The sequence below is a fragment of the Kogia breviceps genome, chromosome 14, assembly GCF_026419965.1.
Source record: "Kogia breviceps isolate mKogBre1 chromosome 14, mKogBre1 haplotype 1, whole genome shotgun sequence".
NCBI lineage: Eukaryota > Metazoa > Chordata > Mammalia > Artiodactyla > Physeteridae > Kogia > Kogia breviceps.
This window is the reverse complement of record NC_081323.1, coordinates 56621230-56641625: the sequence shown is the minus strand read 5'-3', so window position 1 is coordinate 56641625 and position 20396 is coordinate 56621230. Positions and strand designations below refer to the sequence as shown.

Genomic DNA, 20396 nt, shown 5'->3' with positions numbered 1-20396 from the left:
GATTTGCTTCTGCTTTAAAGGCTTCACAGAGAAGCTGCCGTCGACGTGCTGCAAGGAAGAAGGACAGAGAGGTTAACTCGGCCATGCTGAAGGCCCATCCTCGGTCAACCCACATCCATGGCTGAACAAAGAAGGGGCCACACGAAGACTCAAGAGACAGGCCAGGGATCCTCCAACTGTGGCCCTCTGACCTGGCTTCGAAACTACCCAGAGAATCTTCTAAAAATACCACCTCCTGGGTCCCACCCTGACCTACAAAACCCAACTCTCCCTGGGTCGTTCTCAACAACACTCAAGTTCACCATCATCAGCCAAGTTCTGACAATGGATAGGTGCCTCCCCAGCTGCAAGAAGCAGCACCTGGATGGCAAGAACTAAGATAGACAGCTCCAGCCCTCAAAGGGCTTGGTCGAATCGTGAAGACAGCACAAGGATGTCACTGGCTTACGTATGCAGGAAGGCCCAAAGCTCTGAGAACCGTGAGAACAAAATAGAGCAAATGCGTCTGGTGGTACCTGGGGAGGCACACGGCTCCGAGTCCACACAGTTAACCACAGTACCAGATCTGAACTCTCGCTCACCAAATACCCCTTCTGAGAACACCGAGACCAGCACCCGGCGTTTTCTGTAAGGCTGATGGGTTCTGACAGAAGTTTCTAGCATGCTGCACTCCAAAAATAAGATAGTTTCTCACTGGACTCTACACTGGAAGCACAGAATGGAGTGTCTGCCAGTGACGGTCCATTGCCCTGCCAGAGCACACAGATGGTAAATAGTCGCCATCTCCTCTGACAAGGCCGGCCTGGGGAGCACAGCTGGGGAGCCCAGAGATGGAGAGGGCCACCTCCACCACAGCCCCAGGAGGCCAGGGAGAGCACAGACCCAACGTCACCAGAGAGGCTTCGGGCCCAGCTCCACTGATCCCTTGGGGCACCTGGAAAGACCCAGATCACAGGGAGGAGATGGGCTCTGCAGTTAAGGCTTTCTGGGCTACAGGTACACCCTGGGCTGAGAAAGCCAGGGCTTGGAAGGATGTCCAGAACAAGCGGTCTGAGACTGGTTTCCTCGTGAGGTCCTTGCTCCTTGTCCACCTGGGTCACAGGCCGGTGCTAAAAACACAACTGCACAGTGCCGACCAATGTCAAGGAACACTACAAGGTGGGGATCAGCCGTAGCCTTTTCAAATAGGGGACACACCCCACTACTCTGGCAGGGCTCTCAGTGAGCAGGGACCCTGTCCAAACACAGCCAGGCCCTCGCTCGCTGCATGGACGGATGCATGGAACTGTCTGGACCCCGGTGAGAGGACCATCCCTAGAACCCGAGACACCCTAATGCAGAGTCAGTGGTGAGGCTGACTCCTCACCACCAGCCAACATCCCCACCACACACCGTAAACAAGGCCACAAAGCATGGACAGTCGGGCCTGGGGACTCAGGTCTGGTGGAAAAAAGGGCAAACACCTAAGTTCAAATACACGTAACGCTAAAAAGGTAGTAGTAAATGAATCCTTCCATGTAAATCGTCTCTTTATATGTGGGGCTCCCCCAACTCGGGGACCCCAGGAGAGTATGTATGTCATGTCTAGGACCGTACTAGGCAGGTGGCATACCCTCGTCCACCCCACCAGCATTTTCTGGGCACCTACTGCGTGCAGGATACGATGACACATGAGGGGTCGGCTGGACGATCAGGAGCAAGATGGCACTTACCTTCTCAAAGGCGGCCAAGAGCACGTGGGCGTGGCCAGTCACTTCCACAACTGCCCGGGAGAGAGGAGAGTGGTCAGAGCCGGCCTCCACCACCCCCGGCCCCCCACCCCGGGCTTCCTCTTTCCAGCTGGCATGTCCCCAGCTCTCAGCCTGCAGGCAGGGCCTTGTCCTCTGAGGACCCATTGAGGTCTTGTCCTTGCCTCGCCCTCCTCTGCCTGCAGCTCCCTCCGACCCGCACCTCACCCGGCCCCAGAGCAGCCACTGCCGGCTGCCCACGGTTGGCTCTGCTCCCGTCTCACTAGGCGCGGGGAGGAGATGAGGAGCCCGGGGACAAGCCTAGGCTGGGCAGGGCTCCGGTGTCTGCACCCTCGCCTGGGACCCCACGGCCCACAACAGGGGCAAGGAGAGGCCAGCAGGACTGGCAGGAGGAGGCAGGCGGCGAGGGGTCAGCGTGGCGCCAGCAGCCTTCATCGTTCCACTGCGGGGTGGACAACAGCACCGGAGGCCTGTCTTGCTGCTGTCAGCGCCACGAGGGCCAGGCTCTGCCACGGGGGCACGGGGACAGCACCAGCAGCAGGAGACCGAGCGCTCGGCGCCCGAGCCCCTCGGCCCCAAGCCCGCCCCGCAGGCTGAGTCGACGTCGTCCGCTGTTTCTGGACTGAGATCCCCGGACCTGGCTGACTGGAGTGAGAAGGGCCTCTTTGCAAGTGTGCCCGCCTGGGAGGGAGACCGAAGGGAAAGGCCACTCACCATCCCCCTCGTCCACCACGGCCTGGATGACCACTGGAAACATGCCCCGGTCCAGGTCAAAGTTCAGCTGCGGAGAAAAGGAGGTGACAGCAGTCAGACTGAGCTGGAGGGAGCGGGTGGGATGAGGAGGAGGCGTCGAGGTGACAGAGCTGAGGCAAGACAGGTGCCCTTTTCTTCTTTGTGGTAAAGCAGATTAAAAGGGCACATTTGTGTTCTAAGTGTAACTCAGTGTCATTAAGTACATCCGTAAGGTCATGTGACCGTCAGCACCATCTTTCCTGGAATGTCCTCAACAGCCCTCAGCGGGCCTCCCAGCCCAACCCAGCCCTGGAACCTCCATGCTGCTGCTGTCTGTGGACCGGCCGACCCTGGACATTCACAGAGACAGATGCACACAGTATCTGTCTTTTGTGTCTGGTGTCTCTCAGGCAGAATCATCACACCGCAGCCGCCTCCCCCTTAAGGCTGAGTAGCACTCCCTGCCTGGCCAGACCTCAGTCACCCATTCACCTGCTCACAGACACCAGGCCCCCCTTAGGCTGTGCTGAGTGGGGCTGCCTCTGCTGGACTCTGCTGGGTGGACCCCTAGGCACGGGAATGCCGGGTCCCACGGAGATCCCATGTCTAACCTTGTGAAGAAAGGCACCCAGCTCGGCCCCAACAAAGACAGAAGCAACGTGAAGGAGAGACCACGTGGCTCGTCCGAGCTCACGGAGAAACCTCCTCTCACTTTTCCTCCTCCTCCTGCTTAAATCCCTCTGGGGATCCCCGCTGCCCTCTGGCTGCAGGCCACGTTCCTCCCCACGTGTCCACTCGGGTGCAGCTTCCACATCTGCTCACCAGTGGGGACTGCGGGGAGGTCACACAGAGCCTGCGGGGAAGAGGCACTCAGCCGAACACACCCACCACGGGAAGGGTGCCCAGCGGGTCCCTGGCCGTCGGTGGGTGGCAGGGCCGGGCCGGGGCCAGTGCTGGGACAGGGCATACTCAGCATTGCCAGGTTCGGGTCTGGCTCTACAACCTGAGCATCAGGCCCCGATCTTAACACAAAAGTTCCGAGCAGGTGGCCGAGAGAGCACGTGGTGAGCACTGGCCACTGGAGCTGCCTGTGTTCAGGCAGCGGAGCCAAGGAGGGAGTTGGCTCAGGAGGACCACGTTGGGTAGGGACTCCAGGGCGCGGGGCTTGGTAGGAACGTGTGCGCACAGATCCACACAGGGGGAGGTGTCCAGGCCTTCCCAGGACCGACAGCCTCAGGGTAGAAGGGCTGCACCACCAAAACTTGGACCTGGGAGGAGGGACCCGCTTTCCCCGCTCCTGCCCAGCTCTGGGGTGCCCCACGGGGTGGGGGCGGTGACCGCCCAAGATAGGAGTCACACATCATCTACAGCTATCCCGGGGCCAGGGGCCTCCCACACGCCTGCTTCTGCCCTCCCTACCCCCAGTCAGGGAACAGGAAGCCATCTTGCCAATGACCATCCCGCAGTTACCCCGGTGATGATGACGAAGATGAGGTGGGTGTGATGCACAGGCGCTGCCCTCCCCAGGCTGTAATCAGGCCCAGGAGGGGAGCTGCTCAGGTGACAGAGCTGGACGGGGAGCAGTGTGGGCCCTGCTGCCCCCACGCTTCCGGCCTGTTGCTGGAATATAGTCGTCAGCGCTGACCTGGCGACTTGGTTGCTCTGAGGAGCTGCCAGTGATTTGCATTTTCTTTCTCCCTTGCGCGCTGAGTGCTGCCTCAGCACCAACTGACAGATGGAATAACAGACACTAGTCTGGAGAGGTGTGACAGGGGCTCCTGCCCCGCTGGCCACCGGGTTCACAATGGACAGCCTGGCTAAGTAAGCACCCGACACCCCAACCTCACGGACCCCTGAGGCCACCTGCGAGGGAGGGACTGTTTCTACCTCCAGCTGACAGATGGGAAAGCAAGGTTCGCAGAGGTGGCATAACTTGCTGGATGCTTCATAGACAGGGTGACAGAGCCAGGGCTGCCTCTAGGCCTCGCCCACCTGTGTCCTCCCAGCTCCTGGGAAAGGCCATCACTGCCGCCTGGATGCCGCTGGTACTTCTGTCCTGGAGACTCTGGTCTTATCAAGCCTGACCCACCTGGGGCCTCCTGTCCAGCCCTGTCCACACCCTACTGCAAAGGTGCAAATGGCTGTTGTCCCACTTTTCAGGTGGCAGCACTCCGACTTTCCCTGAGAAAATGTGGGAACAACTTCTCTCCTACCCTGGTACTGTGTAGCCTGGCCAGAGGTATGTCAACCTGAGCACTCTGGGACGCAGGCAGGGACCACACCTCTCCACTGGTCTGCAGGGAGCCAGCAGAGAGTGAGGCCAGCTCAGCAAGAGCACACCCTTCCTGATGACATGAGCCCCTGCAGACACCCAGCCTTTTCAGTCTATGCCAATAAGCTCCTGATTTTCTTTTCTTTAGCCAGACTGAGGTGTTTTTGTCACTTGCAACCAAAGAAGTCCTGACACAGACACCACTTTGAAGGCTCTGCCACAGCAGCCTTCCCGGCGCCTCCCATGAACATTCAGTGCCCAGACCACAGGGCAGCACGCTACATGTGACAATTGTCCAATGGACCTTGCAAACCCAACAGAAGACCCGGTGCTGAGCCAGGGACAGAGGTGGAGACGACAGGGCACCATGACCCCCACTCTCCCCAGACACCAGGGCCTAGGGCTATGGGGGAAACCCTGGGAGTGCAGGGACCCAGGGAGCAAGGACCACCTCCTCCCAGACTCCTGCTCCCCAGAGCTTGGCACATGAGTCACGCCCCAGAGCCAAGCATGCGGGGAGAGGACAGAAACTTCCACCCTCCCAGAGAGTCTGAGGGAGACGCTTTTTAGTTTTTGGCCATTCCAGGCAGCATGCGGGATCTTAGTTCCCCGACCAGGGATTGAACCCGCGCCCCTGCAGTGGAAGCGTGGAGTCTTAACCACTGGACACCAGGAAAGTCCCAGGAGACACTTATTTTTAAGCAGGGGGTGAGGCTTTCTTAGGGAAAAAGACAGCCAGGTCAGGAGAGAGAGTAGCAACTGACACCAGCAGGAGTCCCGCCCAGGCTCCCCTCAGTCTCTGCTGTTGCAGAGGAGCCGTGGACAAGGGTCGTTGCAAGGCCTAGGTCAGATGGACACTGGGAAATAGGGGAAAGGCAAGGGGTGGGGGAGGAGGGGACGTAGCTTTGACTGAAATAAATGGAAGCCCATGAGGAGCTGGTGGGAAAACTGCAAAGAAGCCCCATGAGCCATGAGGAGATCTATAGGTATTGACCTGGAAAGACTCCACAACATGGTGCAGTAAGAAAAGAAAATGATGCATGTGTGCGGCAGGGGGCATATGGGAAACCTCTATACCTTCCTCTTAATTTTGCTGTGAACCTTAAACTACTGTAAAAAAGTCTTACAATTAAATTAATTTAAATTAAATTAAAAAGCAAACTGCAGCCAAGAGGAATGAAAACATACATCCACACAAAGACTTGTACACAAATGTTCACAGCAGCATTATTCATGATAGCCAAAAGGCGGAGACAACCCAAATGTCCATCAACTGATGAAGGGATAAACAAAGTATGATCCCATCCATCCAGTGGAATGTTATTCAGCCATAAAAAGGAATAAAGCACCGATACATAGTACAACCTGGACAAGCCTTGAAGACATGATGCTGAGTGAAAGAAGCCAGCACAAAAGGTCACATAGTGTATGATTCTGTTTATGAGAAATGTCCAGAACAGACAAATCCAAAGAGACAGAAAGTGGATGCACAGTGGCCAGGGGCTAGGGGAGGAATGAGAAGTGATTGCTAGTGGGTAGAGGGTTTCTCTTGGGGATGACAAAAAAGTTCTGGAGCTAAAGCAGTAGTGATGGCTATACAACTCTGTGAATATAGTAAATACCACTGAATTATACACTTTAAAAGGGTGAGCTGGGGACTTCCCTGGTGGTGTGGTGGTTAAGAATCCGCCTGCCAATGCAGGGGACACGGGTTTGAATCCTGGTCCGGGAAGATCCCACATGCCGCGGAGCAGCTAAGCCCGTGCGTCACAACTACTGAGCCTGTGCTCTAGAGCCTGTGAGCCACAACTACTGAGCCTGCGTCCCACAACTACTGAAGCCTGTGCGCCCAGAGCCCATGCTCCACAACAAGAGAAGCCACCACAATGAAAAGCCCGCGCACTGCCAACGAAGAGTAGCCCCCACTCACCACAACTAGAGAAAGCCTGCGTGCAGCAACGAAGACCAAACACAGCCAAAAATAAATAAACAAAATAAATAAATTTATTAAAACAGAAACAAAAAAATAAATAAAGGGTGAGTTGTATAGTATGCAAATTATGTCTGGATAAGTTGTTTTAAAAAAACAAGCTACAAAATAATATTTGTACAGTATGACTGCATTTTTGTAAAAAGCAAATGCATACAGGAGAAAGTCTAGAAAATATACCCCCACATGGTCAGAAGTGGTCACTTCTGGAAAAGGAGACTGAACTGGGAGCATTCTGCTTGACGGATTCTGTGTAATTTGCACACTTTACTATAAGCATATATTACTGTTATAATCTTTAAATAGGCAAATCTGGGGAAAATGGCTAAAAAAAGGCAGGATGGCCAGGCCTCTGATGGCACAATGCTTGCAGCTGAAGGGATGCCTGGCTGTGTCTGGAGACATCTTCAGTTGTCACAATTGTAGCAAGGGAAATTCCTGACACCTGGCAGGCAGGGGCCAGGGAGGCTGCTCAACATCCCACAGAGCACAGGACAGTCCCTGCCAGAGAATGACCCAGGACCCAAATGTCAACAGCACCGAGGCTGAGAAACCCTGGTATAAAGGAGAAACCTGAGTTTGGTGCCAGAGTGTCTGTCACGTCCCTAATACCTACCAACACCCCCTTCAATGCCCTCAGCAGGCAAGGACGTCATGCCAGGACGTAACAGCATCCTTCTGCTCTCTGTACAGCTTAACTTCCAGAACCTTCTATTTATGGCAAAGCTTAGCCGTTTCCTAGCTACAGTAATGACTGATGAAGCTTCCATTTAAAAATACATGTAATAGGGCTTCCCTGGTGGCACAGTGGTTGGGAATCCACCTGCCGATGCAGGGGATGTGGGTCCGAGCCCTGGTCCGGATCCCACATGCCACGGAGCAGCTAAGCCCGTGCGCCACTACTGAGTCTGCACTCTAGAGCTCGTGAGACACACTACTGAGCCCACGTGCCACAACTACTGAAGCCCACGCACCTATAGCCCATGCTCTGCAACAAGAGAAGCCACCGCAGTAAGAAGCCTGTGCACTATAACCAAGAGTAGCCCCCGCTTGCCACAACTAGAGAAAGCCCGCATGCAGCAAAGAAGACCCAATGCAGACAAAAATAAATAAATAAAATAAATTAAAAATAAAAAAAATAAAAATACATGTAATAGAGGGAGGAATCGCAGTGACTGCTTAATGGGTGCAGGACTTCCTTGTGGGTGATGAGAATGTCCTGGAACTGCCCAGTGGTCATACACTATGAATGCACTGTCATTGACGTAAGTTTATATTGTGTGTATTCTATCACAATAAAAAACACCTGTAAGAAAAACTGAGCTGATTTCAAGAACATATTAGTGGGAATTCTCTGTCGGTTCAGGGGTTAGGAATGTGCACTTTCACTGCCAAGGGCCCAGGTTCGATCCCTGGTCAGGGAACTAAGATCCTGCAAGCCGCGTGGTGTGCACCCCCCCCCAAAAAAAAGAACATCTTAGCTGAAGTGATAATCAGAAAAGGCAAAGATGAGGACGGGGTCCCAGAATAACAACACTGGACAGGCCCACCAGGCCACATGCTGACAAGCTGAGGACGCAGGTTCCCTGATGCACTGAGGGAGCAAAGGGGGTGCCCTCGTGGAGCACCCAAGACTGGCTTACAAGTCAGGTGTGCACTCAGGACAAGTGACCCAAACCGTTGGTGATGCAGCACATCTGCAAATGCACAGGGGATGTTTCAGGGCCAAAATGCCAAGACGGCTATTTCAGAGGTCACCAAGCTGAGGTGCAGCCTCAGCCCAGACGCCCCGCAGTCACCATAGGTGGGGGGACACACTCACCTGCCCTCCCACCAGCCCCTCTGCCCTTGAGGAGCTGCCCCTCCCCATTCACAGGAGGGTGGGTGGGACCAGATGCACCTGCCGCACATCTAAACCGGGAATGTGTGCACACAGGGACAGAACCATCCTGATGGCACGGGGCTGTGGGCAGGGGCTCCCAGGACTGCTATTCAGCTTGGCCTTTGACTTCGACGGCCCCACCTGGCTTCCAGAAGACCTGTCTTTCTCACGTGGTAAAACAGAGGGGGCTCCTGTTGCTCAACATCAAAGCGCCCTGACCAGCAAGCACACGCGGCCGGGAGTAACTACCAGGGCGTGGCCTTCACCGTCTGACACACCCATGATCCAGAACCTTCCTGGCAATTCCCACACCACACCATGCCCTGCTACCTCCAATCCTTCTCACTCATGTATTTCAGTAACATAATACGTGACTACCCTCTGTCAAAAAAAACTAGAGAATTCAGCTAAGTCAAAGAAGCCAGACATGAAAGGCCACATACTGTACGGTTCCATCCACATGAAATCTCCAGAACAGGTAAATCCAGGAAAACAGAAAGCAGATTAGTGCCATGGGCTGGGGCAGGAACAGGGATTTACTGTAAAGGGCATGAGGTATCCTATCAGGAGGATAGAAACATCCTAAAACTGGACTGTGATGATGGCTGTGATCACAGATTTACTAAAAATCACTGAACACTTAAAATGGGTGAGTTTTATGATATATAAATTCTACCTTAATAACCTAGTTTAAAAAAAAAAAAAATAATAATTCAGGGGTATACACAGTATTGATTCTCACACTGTACACATGTAGCGTGTATGTGTGTGTCTCCCTTATACCAAGCTCCTTTGCAGATATAACCACTGTCTTCAGCTTGACGGGGAATCTTCTCTGGCTTTTCCTCAAGGATTATGTACCTGCAGAAGTGGTCTTGTGCACATCTGTGGCTGTCACATATGTGCGATTACATGGTATTTGTCTGTAATATGCTCTTCTCCAAGCCCAGGAGGTGCTTCCACATCACATCAGCATGTACAGCAGACATAAGCTCTGTCAGCTACTTTAAGGCTCATGACATCCCAGAATGGAGCTGGACTATGGTGCCATTATATATACAGGGGGTTCCCATGATGTCAATGAACCAAGCAACACCTCCGTAACAGACATGTAGATTGTTTCCAATTTACTATTACAGACAGAGCTGCAGTGAGCACCCTGGACTTCGTGTAAATCACTGTCCTTAGCTACGGAACCACTGGGTGGGAGGCATCCTGCCACGCTGCAGCCCCGTGGCCCTGACAAGCATACCAGAGCCCATACGGAGCTTCTAAATGCTGCTGCTCCATCTGGCCACGATCATCCAGTCCAGCCAATGCCTACACTGACCGCAATCCACAGTCCAGGTACCCTGACTGGGCACACAGACCTTGGTCAGCAGCCATTCCTGACACTTATCAACCACGTGAGGAATCTAAGTGAACAGGTCCCACTGTGCTTGCCCCCCTCCAAGGGAAGGAACTTGGGGAGGGGCCAGGGGAAAGCGGGGCCCAGTCAAGATGTTACCTCATCATCCTTCCACTCCGAGAAGTCTATCTTGAAGGAGGGCAGGGAGAACTGCTGGCTCACCCCCCGCTTGTAGTGGACAGTCTCGGACTGCAGGGCCGGGCTCTTGGGGGTGTACCTGAAGGGGCCGAGAGAGAAAGGACAGTGAGACAAACGCTCTGCCGCGTCCCATTCTCACAGAGCCCACACCTGCCCAATTACTGCTACCTTTCCAGACCTGGCTATACCTTTCCATTTGGCTTTTATGGTTTGTTGACATTTTTGAATGAATACAGTACAAAAATGCACAGTGCAAAGTGACCCCCAGCCCCGGCCTCATCTGTGCTCCCAGCCACCTGCTTCTCTGCCCCGTCCACAACCCGTGTCACTCCTGGGAAAGCTGAGGCATAATCACGCCTGTATGAGCGGGTGTTTCTTCTTTAATATTCAAACAGCAGTCCACCTACACTCTGCTCCGACCACTCGTGTGCCTGAAGCTGTCCCACAGTCATCACAGATGGAGGTGCCATGTTCTTGGGACACTGCATGGGTTCCATAGCGGTTTTACTCTAATTGATTCAACCAGGTCCCCACTGGTGGACACCAGGTGGTCGCCAACATCTTGCTATTCCAAACAAAGCTTCCAGGACTCTCCTCTGCACGCATCTTAACCACACATGCAAGCATGTCCCCAAGATAAATTCCCAGGAAAGGAATGGCTGAGTCAAGCAGCACACACATTTTAAATCCCGGTAAGCTCTGGCATCTCCCGCAGGAATCCAACCCAGGACCCTCACCCACCACCCCACACCTGCTGTCCCTGGGGCCTCACTCAGTCTCTAGGACAAAGGACACTCTTGAGGGCCTTGGCACGTCTGGCCTGAGACTGACACTGGGGGAGGGGCTGCTCTTACACGAACAGGGACTCACAGCCCGAGCTCTCAGCCACCACTCCACCCCCAGATCAAATCTGGCCTCCGAGGGGTTTCCTCCAACAGAACAGAAGTGGGTGCGTTTCTGCCCATCCTGCCTGGGTCTGGACTTGCAGCCTGGAGGCAGGCCTGCCGTGGTCGTGCTGAAGTTGCAGATTTCAAACTGTGGGGGCCAGCAGAGCCCTATTTCAAATCAAAGCTCCGAAAGTTCAAATACACAATACAGACAGAAGCAGAACCACTGGGCCTGCCAGGCCCCATGGGGACTCACGCAGCCGTCCCATTCAGGAACTCCTCCACTGCCTGGCAGTAGATGGTGATGGCCACCCGGGCGTCGGCATCGAAGGTGAACTCCAGGCTGTAGAGGACTCGGGGCTTCTCACTGTCCTCAGTGGGGCTGTCAGCACCGTCCTTGTATCTGCCAGGGAGACAGAGGAACAGGGCAGGTCAGGGGCTGTGCCTGCGAGGGTATCCCCACCCCATACAGCACCCCCGCCCCCGCGGGGGCCCCAGAGTCAGCTGCCTGGCTGCATCCCACCTCCCTAGGAACATGGAGGCCGTTCCCTGTTTGGACAACAAGGCCCAACAACGCAGGGTCCTCCTTCCCTTGTCTCCTGCACGCAGAAAGGGAGACTAGTCCTCTGGGTTTAGAAATGGCCCCGATCCCTCAAGTCTTCCAGGTTTGAGGTGGTTTCTCAGCCCAATGACGTGCCGGTTGGACTGCTCATGGCAGTGGGGGTGTGCTGAGCACTGTAGGGTGCTGAGTGGCATCCCTGGTCCCTGCCTGCCAGATGCCAGTAGCACCTCCCTTGCCCACCCCCAGCTGTGACAACCAAGACTGTCTCCAGACCCAGCCCAATGCCCCTGGGGCACAGGCGCCAGGCTGAGGCCCAGCTTATCGGCTGGAGTTCCACAGGCAGAACCTGTGGGCCCCTCCCCTCCCCACCCTCCCCCAGGGGCAGCTCTGGAATCCGAGTCCTGACTCTACACAAGGGGGAGTAGGGCCCAGGGCCACTCCCTCCCAAGCACCAGGGGGCCCATGGGGGGCCACAGCGTGGCACAGGGCGGCGGGGAAGGGTTATTACCTCACGAGCCGGAGGGAGTCTTTGCGGATGTTCACCAGGCTCCTCAGTGTCTTCACGGGCTCATGGGGGGCAGGGGTGACGTAAGGAAACTAGGAGGGAAAGAGCAATTTCAGGTAACCTCCAGGGCATGGCAGCAGAGGGAAAACAGGGCTTCATCAGAGCAATGGTCACAACCCTGCCTGGTCATCTTGGGCCCTCGCGCTAACCACAGGACTGCACTCCCTTCATCCACATCCAAGGAAACCACAGGCAACACGGCCAGCATGTGGGAGAGTCGGGACTGGAACTGCCCTGAGGATTCTGGGTCCCCAGTTGCAGAAAGGACCCTCAGCTGGATCCCCGGGGCAGAGGTTAGGGTTGGGGCTCTCAGGCCACGTTCCTGGAGGTGGGACCTGCCGTCTCACTGCTGCCCTGAACAAGGCAGGCTCTCCACACGAGGACAATGGTCAATACAGATTTCGGAAGGGACTTGCGCTCACACAGGCACGCATGCACACGCACACACACACGGGTGCTGTAAAACTGGTGGTGTCTGGAAGGCTTGGGCATGGGGTCAGTCTCCTGCTGGTGACAATGCACTGAGTCTTAGCAGATGTTGTCACTGGGAAGCCGGGTAAAGGACACCCGGGGTCTCTCCATCACTTCTCACAACTGCAGGTGACTCTACGATAGTCTGAAGGAGAAAGTGACACAAGACAACAGATCTACAGGTGGACTGCAGAGACAGGCCCTGGGTCTGAGCCAAGGCTGCAAAGACGTGGAAGGCAGGTTCTGCTCCTGCTGTCACAAACTCGGGAGGGTGGGCAGCTCAGTACAACGTGGAAGCCCCACTGGTCCCGTGGGTGGGGAACCAGCACTCTGGGCCCCGGGCCAGTTAAAGGACCAAGACTTCATGTCAACCAGCTGCTCTACAGCTAAAACAGCCTGGAGACCCCTGGTCCAGGGGATACCACCCCCCACCAGGCCCAGGACTCAGCAGCCTTAGGGGACAGAGTCCAGTGTCTCCTGAGAGAGAGGGCCTCCTGCCTGGGCCCTTGGCCACGCAGGGGACCCATTATCTCAAGATGCAAAACCAGGCCCCCGCTCAGCAATCCCCCACAGCCCTCTCTCTCTCTTTAGCCTCCATCCATCAAACGTTCCCTTCTTTATTGCCTGCACCCCACATACTAAACAGGGCAGGGTCTGTCCTTCCAGCCCCTGGAAGAGTCCTAGGTACACAGCAGGTGCCAAATGTGCGTTGAACGAAGGGACAGCAGTGTATGAAGTGCACTCCTCTGGTGACTAGTGAGGGCGAACTTGTAAAAAACGGTCCTGGCCGTTTGCGTTTCTGCTTTGGATCACATCTCCTGCCCACTGCTCTATGGAATGTGGATGTTCTTTTCTCTTTTTAAAGACAGTCATCCAAGAGGCCTGGGATGAAATCCAGAGCCTTCCTCAGCCCCACAGTCTGGATGCACCAGGTTCAGTAGCAGCTGCTCTGTACCCCAGGGACCAACCCTCAGCCATCCAGCCTCTAAGGGGGGACAGGTCTCACACACACATCATCACATGCACACGTCCAGATGGACCTCCACCCCTTCTGGGGAGACTCGGTGCCTGCTTGCAGCCAGGGGCCTTGCCACCACTGCCCATGTGCCCAGCCCCACCGAGACCCACCTGGACTGGGCGATTGCCCAGGAAGTTCAGATCCATGTTCTCTCCAAAGAGGTAACCTTCAGGGTGGGGGGTGTCGAATTTCTCACCTCCCATGAAAAAGTGGGAGGCAAAGTAATTTCCTGGTTAAAAAAGGAAACACAATTGTAGACGATGAGGCTCAATACAGCCCAATGGGAGCATCTCATGGCTGAGAAGCTCAGCCTGAGAAAGGCCAGCTCCAGACACAGCCTCAGCCCCTCCACCTGGCCCGGGGCCTCTCCTCCCCACTCCTGGACTCATCCAGACCCCCGCTCCAATATCACTTCCTTCTGCAGCAGGTTGAACTGCGTCCCCTACAAGGACATGTCCCAGTCCTCACCCCTGGCACCTGTGACCCTGTATGGAAATAGGGACTTTGCAGGTGGAATCCAGTTTACAGGAGTCAGACTGGATGGGGGCCCCTAAACCCAGTGACCAGTGTCTCCATAAGAGAAAGAGGGAGATGTGGCCACAGACACACACAAAGGGAAGAAAGCTGTCTGACAACAGAGGCAGAGATTGGAGTGATGCGGCTACAATCAAGGAGTGCCTCGGGCCTCCAGAAGCTGGGAGAGGTGGGGAGGAGCCTCCCCTAGAGGCCTCAGAAGGAACCAAGCCTGTGGACAACTCAATTCTGGACTTCTGGCCTCCAGAACTATGAGAATAAATTCTGTTGTTTTAAATCACCCTGTTTGTGGCACTTCGTTACAGCGGCCATAGGAAACGAATACACTTTCTCTGACCCCCAGACTAAATCAGCCTCCCCACTCCAAATCCGAGCCCTGAGTACTTTTTCACCTCAGTGCTGACCACAGTTTAAAACTGTGTGTACCTGAATTATTTCATTTCTGTCTGACTCCCCTCCATGAGGACTGAGGCTATACGTCCCTGGCACACTTAGGCACTAAATTCACGTTTCTTGTAAAAATAGATGGCTACAAGGCATCGGACATGGGTCAGCTTCAAAAAACTGAGCTCACAGCCTTGCTGGGGAAACACTAGAAGTACTGCCTCCCCCAAGCTTCCTGATCTAATACTTGCCCACTGTCCCCCGTTTCTCTCTGGCACAGAGAAAGGCCAGGTAACCAGAAGGCCCTGTGAATTTTGTGGATCAGAGGGAATTCTGGGTCCCTTGAGCTTTGGTGGGTGCCCTGCATGGATCTATGTGCCCTTCCTGAGAACCACAACCCCAGTTACGCGGGACACAGCCTTGGCTGCCTAGGCCGGGAGGCCCAGAACCAGGAGAACAGCCTGGTGGCTCTTGACTGTAGGGAACATAACCAGGACATATCAGGCCAGGGCGTAACCCCAACCCACGTGTGGACCAGGAACCAGACAGAGCCAACTGCAGTGAGAGAAAAAGAATACAGTGGTGACTAGTTAAATAAATACAATACTCCTGATTTTATGGAACACCATATAATAGCTGCTAAAGAGCGTCAAACAGACCTGGATACTGACACAGGAAGATGGTCATGGAATATTCGCTGGATGCATTCCAAAACCCCTTTTGAGAGGTTAACTGTACACATTTAGGTGTGCATAATGCAAGTTGTGAGTACACAGAGAATGGTCAAAAGGACGCACCCAAAAAGCTGCTGAGAAGTCAGTCGGGAGCAGGTGCATCATGGACAAAAGCCCAGACGTTCTGCTCCATGTTAGATCTTTTCACTGAATATGAACCACTCATGGTGCACTTATCAGAATAAAAAGACTAAGTGTGATACAGGGAAGCACCTGGGCCCTTCCAAAATCACCTGGGATTTGCACTCAGTCCTGTCTACCGCACTGAGAGCATCAGTGGATTTTAATATGCAAAGGCTTTAAAAAGGTGGTTGTTCCCACATTGGCCCTATTGGGGTGGGGCACAGGTGGTCTCTGGACCTGTCTCTGGATAGGTGGGCCTGTGGCCCATCCAACCTTGAGCCCAAATCACAGGGCAGGTGAGAGGGGTGTCAGCTGGGAGCTCTGGGAGAAGCCAGCTTGGAGCCACCTGATCTGCCAGGACTATGATGAGGCCGTGACAATGACACACAGCACAGCCGACAAGCAAAGTCTCACACACACTAGGCTCTGTGACAAGTCAGGGCCGCAGTGGCATGTGACAGAGGGTGCATGGAAGCCCAGCGGCTGCCTGGGCCCCGCCCTGCCAGGACCTCCACGCTGCTCACAGGCCCTGAGGTGGATCCAGAGGCCACGCAGCACTGGTCTGGAGGGAAGGTTCCAGGCGAGATGGAAACAGGACTGGGACCCAGCCATCCTTGCAAAGCCCTCCAGGCATAGACAGGCCCCTGGCCCGGAAAATCCTGCTCCAGCCTCCCCCTGGGGGACCCCAAGTCCCAATCACATTATGTCCAACAAACCTCCAGAATTTCTGCTCCAGAAGCAGAAAGTAGGTGAGGAGGCTCTCCTCTAAGAAGGCCCCATGTTCTCTCCTCCTGGTATTCATGTCTCTGGGGAGACTTCCCAGACTGAACAGGGCTGACCTGTGTAACCAGCAGGACACTGTGGAATTGACGGAGTGGGACTTCCAAGGCTCTGGGAGAGGAAGCCGGCTGCCATGCTGGACACTCAAACAGCCCCATGAAGGGGTCCATGTAGTGACAAACTGAGGCCTCCAGCCATTGGCCAGCACCAACCTGCCAGCCCTGCGAGGGAACCACGTGGGAATCAGACCTTGTAGCCTGGCTGACGGCAACCTCAGGGGAGAGAGACCCTGAATCAGAACCACCCAGCGAAGCCACTCCCAAATTCCTGACCCACAGAAACCGTGATAATAAGCATTTATTGTCATAAATGGCTAAATTTTGAATTTGTTACTCAGCAAGAGATAACTAACATGATGGGCTTCGAAATCCAGTCTGAGTGACCCTCTCTGGGCTCCTGAAAATAACATTTTTCTGTGGCCACCACACTGCTCAACGCCACCACCACCTACTGCTGGAGTCCTGCAATCCACTCCCCGGTCTCCCCACTTCCACAGCCCCAAAGGCTGTTTCCCACATTCCAGTGCTCATAATGAGGGGCCTTCTGATGCCTCCCTAATCACACCAAAACAAGTCCCAGACTCCTCCCCATGGCCTGCGGTGGACCCTGTCAACCCCGCCCATCCCCCAGGGTCTCTGTACTTGCTGTTTCCTCTGCTTATGAAGTTCTTCCCCAAGAGTCTGCCTTGATCCTTAGACCTCATGTGTCCTCCTGAGCAAGGCCTCTTCTGATCATTCTTTTTAAAATTTACAACTTCCGCCCTCCCACCCTGCCTGCTGACCCCCCACTCCCAGCCCCCTTCCCTGCTTTATTCTTCTCCCCAGCTCTTTCCACAACCTGACCATTCACAGGAGGCCTGCACGTCTTAGTGTAGTTTTAAGCTTTAATAACTTCAGAGGTATAAATGCTACAAACGGAAACCTCCGGATTAAGAGGCAACGGATGAGGGGTTTTTTTTTTGGGGGGGGCTAGGTTTTTTGGGGGGGAGGCTTTAACTGTTTCTTTTCTAAATTAATGTGTATTGCTTTTTTTTTTTTTTTTAATGTTTGGCCACACCTCGAGGCTTGTGGGATCTTAGTTCCTGGACCAGGAATCAAACATGAACTCTTGGCAGTGAAAGGGCAGAGTCCTAACCACTGGACCACCAGGGAATTCCCTAACGTGTATTGCTTTAAAACAATAAAAATTATTTTAAAATGACTGGAGGGGGACTTCCCTGGTGGCACAGTCGAAGAATCCGCCTGCCAATGCACGGGACACGCGTTCAAGCCCTGGTCTGGGAAGATCCCACCTGCCGTGGAGCAACTAAGCCCGTGCACCACAACTACTGAGCCTGCGCTCTAGAGCCCGTGAGCCAAAACTACTGAGCCCACGCACCTAGAACCCATGCTCTGCAACAAGAGAAGCCACTGCAATGAGAAGCCCGTGCAATGAAACGAAGAGTATGCCCGCGCGCAGCAACGAGGACCCAACACAGCCAAAAAAAAAAAAAAAAGACTGGAGACATGGGACAAGGATGTTAGAGCAGTGACCATAAAATCACAAAACTGGAACCACGTTCTGGAAAAACCACTGGATTGTACATTTTAAAAGGGTGACGTTTGTAGCATGTGAATTATACCTCAACAAGGCTGTTCTTATGAACTGGAAGCACTTCAGTTGTCAGCTGGTAAATCATCAACAATTTTTTTTGGTATTAGATCTTTATGTGATCTTTCTATTTTTTGGGCAAATAACTTGGAATTAGATGCTATTACTAAATCAAACCCCTGTTAGTTTCCATCTACTTTATTTACGTGAACAAAGTTTCTTAACTTAAAATGAAAAACAGAACTAGAAGTGCTGCTGAGCCATCTCATTCCAGCAACAGGTTCTATTCAACTGAGACTACATGAATTAACTGGGGGGAAAGCAGCCTATCCACTGACTTAAGAGATATATGTTCATTTTTTTTTTTTTAGTATTTATGTTTGTTATTTATAAAAACTGTAATATTTGTGATGTTTTGACCAACTGGATATTTGTAATGACCACTCAAACAAGGAGAAAAATTCTCCCTTTTGATTCTAATTTCAATCTATGTACATATTTTGGTTGCATACAATATAGGGACCAATAAAAGACTTTCAAGCATAAAAAGTTGGAAACACCTCACATGCTTGATAAGGAAATGGTCCAACACACCGTGGCAGTGACAGGATGGAACCAAACATCAGGTAAAGGAGGGAGTGGGGTCTCCGAGTATCAGCACAGAGCAGGTGCAGAATCAACACAACTCAAACACGGAGGACGTGAAAACATATCACAACACAGTCCCACAGCGCTGACGGTGGGACCTTGGAGGAGGAAGAAACCAACGTGGGGAGGACATGCCTGAGTCCACAATATGAAAAATGTTAACTGTGGACTCTGAATGGAGGGTATTCCCTATATTACTCTCTGTATTTTCCTGTATGTTTTTAAATGCTCACACTTCTTGAAAATTTATTTATTTTTATTTATTTATTGGTTGTGTTGGGTCTTTGTTGGGGCACACGGGCTTTCTCTAGTTGCGGTAAATGGGGGCTACTCTTCGTTGCGGTGCGCAGGCTTCTCATTGCAGTGGCTTCTCTTTGCTGTGGAGCACGGGCTCTAGGTGCATGGGCTCCAGTAGTTGTGGCACATGGGCTCAGTAGTTGTGACTCACGGGCTCTAGAGTGCAGGCTCAGTAGTTGTGGCGCACGGGCTTAGTTGCTCCACTGCATGTGGGATCTTCCTGGACCAGGGCTCGAACGCGTGTCTCCTGCATTGGCAGGTGGATTCTTAACCACAGCGCCACCAGGGAAGCCCTAAGTGCTCACATTCTAACGAAAGGAACTTTTTTTTTTTTTGTATGCGGGCCTCTCACTGTTGTGGCCTCTCCCGCTGCGGAGCACAGGCTCCGGACGTGCAGGCTCAGTGGCCATGGCTCACGGACCTAGCCGCTCCGCGGCATGTGGGATCTTCCCGGACTGGGGCACGAACCCGTGTCCCCTGCATTGGCAGGCGGATTCTCAACCACTGCGCCACCAGAGAAGCCCACGAAAGGAACTTTTAAAGGAGGAATGTGCATCCTAGGGAACTGGCAGCAGCTCTCAGGTGTGTGCCTGTGTGTGTGTACAGGTGTATCGTGCATGTGTGGATAGGTTTGAGTATATCTAAATGTGCGTGGTGTGTGTGTGTGCATGCATCTGTCATGTACACATGTATATGGTGTACATGTGTTGTGTGCATGCATATGCATCTGTGTGTGCACACTTTGGAACCAAGAGGAGCAGGCAGGGCTATGAAGAGGAGAGAGGGAAAGAGAAAGACAAGACAACCGAGGGGGAGAAACAAAAAGGAAGACCTGGAGATGGGAAGAGAAGAGAAATCACCCTCACAGCCCCTAGGCTCTTCTTCCATGCCCCCGAGTCAGTGCCCCAGCCTGGGTTCCCCACAGAACCCATTGAGAGGGGATGGAACCTGCCCCCACTTTCCATGTGGGAAACTGAGGTCAGAGATCACCAAGCTAGTGATGGAGCCACAGCTCAAACCTGACGACACCAAGCCCACCGTGTCTTTTTTTAAAAAAATAATTAATTAATTAACTTATTTATTTATTCTTGGCTGCGTTGGGTCTTTGCTGCTGCGCACGGGCTTTCTTTAGTTGTGGCGAGCGGGGGCTACTCTTTGCCACAGCACAGTTTCTCATTGTGGTAGCCTCTCCTGTTGCAGAGCACGGGCTCCAGGTGCAGGCCTTGGTAGTTGTGGCTCACGGGTCCAGAGCGCAGACACAGCAGTTGTGGTGCACAGGCCTAGGTGCTCTGCGGCACGTGAGATTCTCCCAGACCAGGGCTCGAACTGCGTCCCCCACCCTGGCAGGCGGACTCTTAACCACTGCGCCACCAGGGAAGCCGCATCGTGTGTCTTAATCCCATGCTGGGCACCTCCCTGTACCACAGCACCAGGGACAGACAGGGGACGGCAGTCAGTGGTGTCACTGCCGGTCACACATAATGAGCCATGTGAGAAGGGCATCTCAATTGTGAAATCCTTCCAGAGGGCCTGCCAGAGGACACGGGTCCTGATTTTGACCTAGAAGCCCCAG

At 53.7% G+C, this 20396-nt stretch overlaps 1 protein-coding gene across 9 annotated transcripts in view; it reads right to left on the bottom strand.

The window, feature by feature from the left end:
• Positions 1–20396, bottom strand: part of MGRN1 (mahogunin ring finger 1) — a 60082-nt gene that overhangs the window by 18578 nt on the left and 21108 nt on the right. For all 9 annotated transcript variants that reach the window (XM_067012846.1, XM_067012845.1, XM_067012842.1 and 6 more), the window contains 7 exons: positions 13784–13902; positions 12128–12216; positions 11314–11460; positions 10132–10249; positions 2463–2529; positions 1713–1762; positions 1–48 (listed from right to left, as the gene is read on the bottom strand). In XM_067012846.1, the coding sequence (XP_066868947.1) occupies positions 1–48; positions 1713–1762; positions 2463–2529; positions 10132–10249; positions 11314–11460; positions 12128–12216; positions 13784–13902 (638 nt within the window). The remainder of the gene's footprint in view (positions 49–1712; positions 1763–2462; positions 2530–10131; positions 10250–11313; positions 11461–12127; positions 12217–13783; positions 13903–20396) is intronic.